The 10,781-nt window shown below is 39.8% G+C and overlaps 1 protein-coding gene across 1 annotated transcript in view; it reads right to left on the bottom strand.

The window, feature by feature from the left end:
* Positions 1 to 10,781, bottom strand: part of SPAST (spastin) — a 95,968-nt gene that overhangs the window by 42,142 nt on the left and 43,045 nt on the right. Inside the window, exons 7-8 of the mRNA XM_006168814.3 lie at positions 4,811 to 4,906; positions 890 to 1,077 (exon numbers count right to left, since the gene is read on the bottom strand). Of these exons, the coding sequence (XP_006168876.1) occupies positions 890 to 1,077; positions 4,811 to 4,906 (284 nt within the window). The remainder of the gene's footprint in view (positions 1 to 889; positions 1,078 to 4,810; positions 4,907 to 10,781) is intronic.

Here is a 10,781-nt window from a genome sequence, read left to right on the forward strand (position 1 = left end):
GTGTCTGGCGAGCGCACGCGCCCTATAGCAAAAACCTCTCCAAAAAAAAAAAAAAGAGAAATTTTTTTCTATAGGGCGCATGCACTCACTAGAGAGACAGAAAGTGAGAAAGCACCCCCCAAGGAGAAATGGCCACACCACAATCCCTTCTCCTCCATTCTCTTGGGAATCTGGGCATGCACATAATACATGTGCCCAGCCTGAGTTTAAGCCACTGGATCCAGGGCTTTAACTGCAGTCGACTACGTAGGAGTCCTGTGCCATAACCAACGCCATCTGTTGGTCCCAACAAAATTAATATTTAAGGCTTATCAATTTTCTTTTACTTTCTTTTTTTGGGTAATCATTTTATTTGACTTTATTTATTTATTTATTTTTATTTGACTAGAGAGGGACAGAGTGAGAGAGAGAGAATGGGAAAGTGAGAAAGTAAGCTGCCAGGTCTGGGACTCAAACCATGTTGGCCACATGGGAGTCCAGCACCCTTAACCACCATGTCACCTGTTGGCTCCCAATTTCCGTTTTTCTTTAGAGAGTTTTTTTATATAGACTGCATGTACTCACTGGAGAGACAGAGAGACAGAAAGCAAGAAATCACCTCCCCAGGGGGATGGTCATTCCGCAATCCCGCCTTCTCCATTCTCCTCTCAGGTTTTCGGGCAAGCACACACATGGCACTGGTGAGTTTTAAACCGCCAGGGCCAGGACTCAAACTGTAGTCGACTACATGTGATTACAGCAACATAACCATTATGCCATCTGCTGGTCCCAAGACTTACTAATTTTCTAAGTAGTATAAAGCATTTGCAATAAAGTTAAGCAAAAATTAAACTTTAACAAAATTTCTTATTTGCGAAAGTACAGCAATAAAAGTTACTATCCAGAATACCTTATGAGTGGCAGCTGCAGGACCAGTCCCCTGTCTCATTCCAGAAATCATGGATAAACCACTGCAACTAGGCGCTCTATGGTGGCCTGAAAGGCCTGTGGATCCAGTTTTCATTACTGTTTTTGAACGAGGCAGTGAATTACTAGGATGTGTTAAGGGATCTTTTCTTTTTGGAACAGCTCCACTTTCTATAAAGAAAAAAATTAAAACCATAATTAGGAAACTATAGATAAACATAAAAACGAACAATAAAGTACAAACTAATAAAATCAAGCTATGAATATCTTTTCTAATTCAGAAATACTTCAAAATAGAATTTTTTAAAGAACTGTTTTTATTTATTTATTTAATTTGTTTGTTTGTTTATTTTAATTAGATCAGAGAGGGACAGAGTGAGAGCGAGAAAAAAAGTGAGAAAGCAAAGCTGCCAAGTCCGGGACTTGAATCGTGATTGGCCATGTGGGAGTCTAGCACCCTTAACCACCACGCCACCTGCCGGCCCCAAAAATTTTTTAAAAAATAAAACTATGCTGGGCCAGCATGTGGCATAGTGGTTAAGATACTGGATTCCCACATGGCCCACCATAGTTCAAGTTCCAGTACTGATGGCTTAAAACTCACATCAGGTACATCTGCTTATGTGTCCAAAATCCCTGGAGGAGAATTAATTACGGCGTGGTGATTCCCTCCTGTGGGGTAATTTTTCACTTTCTCTTTCTCTCTCTGGCAAGTGCTCGCACCCTATGGCAAAAACCTTAAAACAAACAAACAAACAAACAATATTTATGGGGACAGGAAGAGGACATGAAAAGATCATCAAGCAAACAAACCATCCAAATACTTAGGAAGGAAAAAAAAAGTCTTATTTCATTACTTTAGTTCCAAACTTTTATGGCTATAAAGTAGCATGAAAGCCCATAGCCTTTCATCAAGGCAACTTTGAAAAGTAATCAGTTTCTATTAAAAGTGTGTAGAGACATAATTTTTTAAAAGATTTATTTAATTCTATTTGTTATTATTATTTTTTAATTTGACCAGACAGAGACAGAGAGAGAGAGAGAAAGGGAAAGTGAGAAAGCAAGCCGCTATTCTATTCTCCCTGGATTTTGGGCACACACAAACACACCCAGTATGAGCCACTGGATCCAGGCCTCAAACCAACATCAGCCAAGAGGGAGTTCAACGCCTTAACTACCACGCCTACAGATGCCCCCTCTTGTGTGTTTTTCAAGCTCTGGGGTTAGGATTTGAGCTGCGGTTGGCCACGAGGGACCCGTCTCTAACCAGTGAAATACGGGGCTGGCCCATAAATAATATTTTCGTGAACTGGATAACACACATCAGTGTATGTTTGTTTGTTTAAAATTTCCTACAGAGCATATGCTCACCAGAGAGGGAGAGGTAAAATGAGACCATAAGCCAACAGGTCTGGCACTCAAAGTGCAGTTTGCCATGTGGGCGTCTAGTGCCTCAAACACCATGCCACCCATTAGTCTCCCCACTGGTGTTTATTAATGATGTTTACTATGAAGACAAATGTTGACTCAGAGTGGTTGAGAGAAAAAACAATAGTTTTAGCTTTTTTTGAGGTTTTTGCCATAGGGCCTATGTGCTGGTCAGAGAGAGGAAAAATGAGAAATCACCCTCAAAGGCGATTGGCCATGCTGAAATTCATTTTCCTCCACTCTCTCGTCAGAATTTCGGGAACACATGCACATTTACATGGCATGATTTTAAAGCAGCTGGGTCTGGGACTCAAACCGTGATTGGTCATGTGGGAGTCTAGCATCATAGCCATTATACCACTGGTTGCCCCCCACACATACACACTTTAAACATATGTATATAGGGAAATGAAGGATAAAAGTGACAGAAGAGAACTGTCTTCTTCCACCTTAATGGGAAGTCATCAAGTCATTAGGTGGGCCAACCAGTGACATGGTTGAGGCAGCTAGATCCCACACAATCAAATGCATATTTCAAGTCCCAGAGCCAATGGCTTGAAAAACATGCTTGGCAGTTGTGTGTTTGTGCCCAAAATCCTGAGAGAAGAACGAGAAGAGAAGGGGTTGCTGCACAGTCATCCCCACCTATAGGTTGCTTCACTTTCCCTCGCTCTTTTTCTGTCTCTCTGGTGAATATGAGTACGCTATAGCAAAAACAAAAACAAAAACACACAAGCAAACCAAAAAACTGGTAAGGCTATCCACGGGGAAAAAAAAAACTTAGCATACAGCAGAGACAAAAAAATTTTAGGGGTTAGCGGATGGTATAGCAGTTACATGGACTCCCATGTGGCTGACTACAATTCAAGTCCCAGACTCAATGGCTTGAAACTCACGCTAAGCGTGTGTGCATCCTGGGAGGAGAATGAAGGAGACAGACTATGGCATGGCCATCACCCCTGAGTAATTTCTCACTTTCCCTCTCGTTCTCTCTCTGTCCCTCTCCCTCCAGTGAGTGCACGAGCCCTAAAGCAAAAACCTCTAAAATAACTTTAAAAATGTTTTTTTAAATCATTTAAGAAAATGTACCTTAATCCTTTTAATTTTGGGGGGAGAGGTTTTTGCTATAGGGCATGTGCGCTCGCCAGAAAGAGAGAAACAGAGACAGAAAGTGAGAAATCACTCCCCTGGGGTGATGGCCACACCGCAATCCCTTCTCCTCCATTCTCCTCTTAGGATCTTGGGCACGTGCACACTTATGCCTGGCATGAGTGAACGATGCTCAACTACGTGGGAGTCCAACAACATAACCATTACACCAATTGCTGGTCGCCCTTAATTATTTTTCTAAAGGTTTACTTAGGGACCAGCAGATGGCGTAATGGTTACGTCGCTGGACTTCCCCATACTCAACTGAAGCTTGAGTCTCGGACCTGGTGGCTTAAAACTCATGCCTGGTGTGTGTGCATACATGCCCAAGATCCCGAGAGGAGAATGGAAGAGAAGGGATTGCAGCGTGGCCATCCCCCTGGGGGGGGGGGGTGAATCTTGCTTTCTATCTCTGTCTCTCTGTGTCTCTCCAGCTAGCGCACTTACCCTACAGCAGAAATCTCTTTAAAAAAAAGGAATTATTGAGGCCAGTGGGTGGTGTGGTGGTTAAGGCATTGGACACTCCCACATGGCTGACCACAGTTTGAGTCCTGAACCTAGTGGCTTGCTTCCTCACTTTCCCTCTCTCTCTTTGTGTCTCTCTCTGGTCAGATTAAAAAAATAAATGAATAAATAAGTAAAATTAATTATTAAAAAAAAGAATTATTTAATCTTATTCATTTATTTATGTTTAATTTGACCAGAGAGACACAGAACGAGAGAATGAGAGAAAGAATGCAAGAAAGCAAGTCTGCAGGTTCAGGATTTGACTGTGATTGGCCATGTCAGAGTCCAGCGCCTTAACCACTACACCACCTACTGGCACCAGCACCTTCATATTTTATAACCTCAAAAATTGGAGGTTGTTGGAACTAGCTGATGGCATGTTGCTGGACTCCCTCATGGCTGACCGCCGTTTGAGTCCCAGACCCAGAGGCTTGAAACTCAGCCTGGGAGTGTATACCCAAAATCCCAAGAGAAGAATGGAGAAGGGACTGTGGTGTGGCCAGCCCTCCTGCAGGTGATTTCTCACTTTCTATCTCTCAGTCGCTGTCTCTCCAGGGAACATACACCTCTATAGCAAAAATCTCTCTACAAAATAAAAAAAGGAGGTTGCAAAGTATGTGAATGAAGCATGTCTAGAAAGGCTATTCCTTCTTTTCTGTGTTTACACACTATGAATGATAGATACTATATTTTCAACATAGCCCTTTGAAAACAAAAAGCAGTATCTACCATATAAAGTTAAATCAATAGTATCAGGTTAAGTAAATGCTACTCTGCAAGCAAGCTTCATTATCTTACATGTCAGTTAACCTAAACCCACCTGACTGGAGATGTCCATTGCGGCATGTTAAGTTAGTACTGTCATTATAGACGTCCGTTTGTGACTTGGAAAATTGCAAAACTGGTTGCAGCTTCTCTATGCAACAGAGGAGGTAAATAAATAAATAAATAAATAAATAAACAAAAAATATATAATGAACAAATAAAATATGCATGTGAAAATGAAAAATTATTCAAGGTGTTACAACACTGTTACATGATGAAGGGTTTTTGCATTTACATAATTCTCTTAAAAAATACAATTAGTAAAAACTCAGACATGAAAATAGCAACATAAACTAGTAAGTGAATAGCTATGTTTAAAGTATGCCTTATTCAGGACTGATAACATGAGCCAGTTACTGTATATAGCACTAACATTGTATTTTTTAAAGATTTTGAAAACTGGACAAAAATATGCATTTACAGTGGTACCAAAACTTTTGAAATTCATGCACAGCCTTTTCCTAATATACGTTTTCTATTAACTTTTTGACTCTTTCACATTTACCACCTGTAAATATTTACTGAATATCTAATATGTTGAATTCACTGTGTTGAGAGAGTATCTGGATATCAAATGAATATGGTATCTACCACCCAGATAGTTACTAAATATAATTGGTAACTTATAACACAACTATATAAATAACAACAACAACAATAAAAATAAAAAGACTGCACAGTACAGAAGAAAGAGACCACAGAAAAGGTTTTACAGCAGAGGTGGGATATGAACTGGTTAGGGTTTAACAGTAAGAAAAAACAAATACAGGACATTTCAAAATGGCACAGAAAGAAACTATATGGAATGCCTAGGAAATGCCATATTTGATTACATTAACTAACATATGTCAGGCAAAAAATAAAGACAATAAATCAGAGTAGAATCAGCATGCTACAGAACTATGTATAGAACCCTGCCATTTGTTTAAACACACACATGACTAGTCGTATACATGTAGATTATCTCTGAAAAAGGACCCAGCACACTGGTAATACAGAGCAGGGCAATGGATAGCTGAGGCACAGCACAGATAAATGCTTTTTATACACTTTAGAATTCTGGGGTATGCATCTGTATTACCTACTTTTTTAGGTTACTAAATTAAAAATGAACACACGCTTATTTCAGCTCTATCCTCACTTCAAATAACCCCTCCTAAGATCTAGGTCTCTAAGTCTAGCATCTGGAGTCTAAAGGACAGCAGTTCCTTGCCCCTCCGCATCACTGCTGCACACTGTTGCCCACTCGAACAGCCAATCTATCTGCTCCACCACTTACTAATGATATGACCTTGCTTAGCCTCGGTTTTCCAAGGGTCTCAAGAATGAAAAAAATGTACATAAACTATATACTGTGTCTTCGTCTATAATAGGAATTCAATTTTTACCTGATTTATTTTGCTGACATAATCTAATATCATAGCTGATTCTTTTCTTCTGCATTAGCAAGTTAATACATATAAAAATGCAGCACATATACATACTAACTCTCTTAAACTTTCATTGCTAAGGTCAGACAAGCAGGCGTAACTCTCTTAAACTTTCATTGCTAAGGTCAGACAAGCAGGCACCATGCTTGGTTTAGGATACAACCACACATACCCTTTGGGACAGGTTAAATAGCAGCTATCCTTTCTGCACAAAGCCCAAAGTACTGCACAGCTTTTGTATCCTAGAACTGGCTGATACAATATACCTTGAAGTCTTTTTTTTTTGGTGGTGGGGGGGTGTAAGCAGCTAACAGGTAGGTCATCTGATTTTCCTAAATGATAATACTCTTTAAATCACCATACCAAGACAGAAAACCATTTGTTTTAGAAGCATTACTTAGAAAAACAATGATTTGTAAATATTCGCTCTATTAACATTCTCTTCAATAAAATGTAACAAAAAGTACATACATTCATTTATTATACAGTAAAAATAAGCAGAAATCAAGACTTTAGTTTTAGTAACTAATAACTGGGAATAAAAAGCCATTTTTTGTTTATAGGTAAATACAGTTTAGTTCGTATGTGGTGGAACACACACTATATACACTATTATAGCCTTGTATTAATAGTTCTACTGTAGTTGGAGCAGCAGTTGGCATAATGACTACGTTGCTGGACTCCCATGTAGTTGACTGTGGTTTGAGTCCTGGTAGCTTAAACTCACATCGGGCACATGTGCATGCAAGCCTAAGATGCTGAGAGGAGATTGGAAAAGGGATTGTGGCATGGCCATCCCCCTTAGGGGGTGATTTCTCGCTTTCTGTCTGTCTCTCTCAGTCTTTCTGGCGAGCACATGAGCCTTACAGCAAAAACCTCTCCCCCCAAAAAATAGTTCTACTGTGAATCTGCTCAAATTCATTGTTGTTCAAGTATTCAAGACTGGACACAGTGGAAGACTGGAGAGAATTGTGGTATGACCAGACCCTAGGCAGGGTATTCATCTCTCTCACACTCTCATGTGCATGCACACATATTCTATAATACCATAAATAAAGGGGGGGAAAAAAAAGACCAAAAGTCAACAGACTAATGAACTACTAGGTGGCATGAGGACTGAGGTGTTGGATCCCACATGGCAGATTGTACAGTTCAAGGCCTGTACCCTGAGGCTTCAAAATCATGCCACATGTGTGTGCATGTATGACCAAAGTCCTGGAAAGTGACTAGAAAAGAAGGGACTGAAGCATGACCATCCTCTGTAGGAGTGATTTCTCACTGTCCTTTTCTCTTTCTGTCTCTGGTGAGTGAGAGAACGCACCCTATAGGAAAAATTAAAAAAAAAAAATCAGACTGATGCTTCCTTTTATAGAGACTAAGGTTTTATACATTAATTAACTATTTAAAGTATATTAAATTATAAGTGATTTTTTTCATTTTTATTTATTATTATTTTTAATAGTAGTAGTAGTAGTAGTTGTATTTTAATTTGACCAGGGAGAAACAGAGAAAGAGAAAGGGAAAATGAGAAAGCAAGTTGTCAGGTTGGGATTCAAACCACAGTTAGCTATGTGAGAGTCCAGCATCCCAACCACCACACCACCTGCTGGCCCTTTGCTTCCTTATTTTCTTTCAAGAGAAATTTTTTGCTATAGGGCATGTGCGCTTGCTGGAAAGACAAAGAGACAGTGAGAAATTACTCCCTTCTCCTCTCAGGATTTTGGGCATGTACACACGTGCTCAGCATGAGTTTGAAGCTGCAAGGTCTGGGACTCGAATTGTAGTCGACCACGTGGGAGTCCAGTGACATAACTACCATGCCATCTGCTAGCCCTGCTTTTATTTATCTTTTAAAATCTATCCTTTAGGGGGCTGAATGGTTTGAGTACAAACCTGATGGCTTGAAACTCATACCAGGTGCATGTATATGTGTGCCCAAAATCCCAAGAGGAGACTGGAGAAAAAGGGACTGCAGTGTGACCATTCCACCTGAGGGTGATTTCTTGCTTTCCTTTTCACTATCTCTTTATCCAGTGAGGACATATGCCCTATGACTAAAACCTTTAAAATATATATCCATTCTTTAGGGCCAGCAGGAGGTATAGAGGTTAAGGCAGCTGAATCCTACGTGGCCAACTTCACAGTTTTGAGTCCCAGACCGGGCAGTGCAGTTTGAAAACTACGCTGGGGGCATTTGCACACCCAAGAGGAGATGGCGGAGAAGGGATTGCGGCATGGCCATCCTCATGGGGCATGATTTCTCACATTCCGTTTTTTTTTTTTTAAAGAGAGGTTTTTACTATAGGGTGCATGTGCTCGCCAGAAAGACAGAGAAAGACAGAGAGAAAGCAAGCGAAAAATCACCCCCCCCAGGGGGAATGGCCATGTCGCAATCCCTTCTCCTCCATTCTCCTCTCAGGATCTTGGGCATGCATGCACACACGCCCAGTGTGAGTTTAAGCCACCAGGTCTGGGATTCGAACAGCGGTCAACTATGTGGGAGTTTAGTGACACAGCCATTACGCCAACTGCTGGCCCCCATGATATATTTTTATGCATAAATATATCATGACGTTTCTGACAACCCAATAATTATGTACCTGCCTGTCCCATTATAGTTTTTTAAATAATTATTTTATTTAACTTTATTATTCCTAAATTTTACCAGAGACAGACAGAGAAAGGGAGGGAAAGTGAAAAAACAAGCAACCAGATCCAAGACTCGAAATGTAGTCAGCCATGTGGAAGTCCAGCAACCCTTAACCACCATGCCACCTACTGGCCCCTCTCCCATTATACTGACACCCTTAAACAGAGGAACGTTTTATCTCGTATATCAGTACCTATCTGTTCAACCTTCATATATAATCATAATCGAATCATTTGTTACCCTCTACCCTGGAACCACCCTGGTCAAAGCCTCCGTTACTTTTTTCCGAAATCAATGCAAGCACATCCTAATGGCTCTCCCTGGCTCTACCCCTAGAGTCTATATGCAACATAATAACCAGAGTGATCCTTCTGAAATTTAAGATTATATCATCCTTTTATTAAAATCCTTATAAGGGAGCCAGCAGGTGGCATAGTGGTTAAGACACTGGACTCCCACATAGCTGACCATGGTCCAAGTCCCAAGCCTGGCAGCTTGAAACTCATGCCACGCGTGTGTATATGCATGCCCAAAACCCCAATAGGAGAATGGAGGAGAAGAAGCTGTGGTGTGGCCATCCCCCCAGGTGGGTGATTCCTTATTCTCTCATTCAGTCTCTCTGGTAAGCACACATGCCCTATAGCAAAAATCTCTTAAAACAAAACTAAAAACCCAAATCACCTCCTGCCTACTCCTAAGCTCCCTTACCGTGTTTTAACTTTTTTCCATGTATTTATCACCTTGTATTATACATATACCTTACTTTTTATGCTTATTGTCTATTATATGTGATCTCCCTACTGGAATATACACTCTGTGGAGGAATCCTTGTCTAAATCCCAAGTGTCTACAACAGTACCTAGCAACATGGTAGTCACCAAATAAACATTTGCTGACTTGACAAATAAATTTAGGTTATATCCCTTGGTACCTTATCTAGTATAGAACGGGAACTTAAATGAATGTTGAAAGCAAAACATTTAAGGACACAAAAGTGGAAAATTATGTGTTCATGACATGTATGATAATATCTTTAACTAGACTAATATATAGTGTATTCATGCTGGGAAAAGTTATTTTACAAGCTATAATAATATACAATGACTTAATGTATAAAAAATAATAAAATGAATAAAAACAGGAAGCAAAACATTTAAGGGACACAAAAATGGAAAATTATCTGTTGATGATAACATGTATGATAATATCTTTAACTGGACTTACACACAGTGTATTCATGCTGAGAAAAATCATCTGCATGCTGTAATGATATATGGTGATTGTTTAAAAAAATAAAAATTAATTAATTTTAAAAGAAATACAGGGCGTATGAACATAAAATGAGAGGTTAAAAATAGTACAACAGAACTATGCACTTCCAAATAAAAGCCCAAACAAAGCCTTAATAAATGAATGAATGAATGTTGAAGGAAGCTAAGTTAAAATAAAAAGTGTAACTGTCAGGTATACTAAGATGCTAATGTCAAAATTATTTTTATATCTATAGCACATTTTACAGTTAAAACTTTGCCCTAAGGGTATACTGTTACTAAATCAAAGACAAATTATGAACTCTTCCATCCTTATTAAAGAGGCTACATTGTCCCAACCCAGGATCATTTTCCATTCTAATTAGGTTTCTATCTGGCAACACATCTCTGAAAAGTTACAATAATCCACAAATAAACTTTACGGTGTATGTGGGCACAGATCGTTTTCACTGTCTGGTACATCCACACCCAGACCTTCTGGGTTCTTGTAAAGAAATGCTGATGTTAGGGACCAGCAGGTGGCATAGTGGTTAAGGCACTGGACACTCCCACATGGCCAACCATGGTTCGAGTCCTAGACCTGGTGGCTTGCTTTCTCTCTCTCTCTCTCTCTCT

This window comes from Tupaia chinensis, unplaced genomic scaffold, assembly GCF_000334495.1.
Source record: "Tupaia chinensis unplaced genomic scaffold, TupChi_1.0 Scaffold146177_1, whole genome shotgun sequence".
NCBI classification, from domain to species: domain Eukaryota; kingdom Metazoa; phylum Chordata; class Mammalia; order Scandentia; family Tupaiidae; genus Tupaia; species Tupaia belangeri.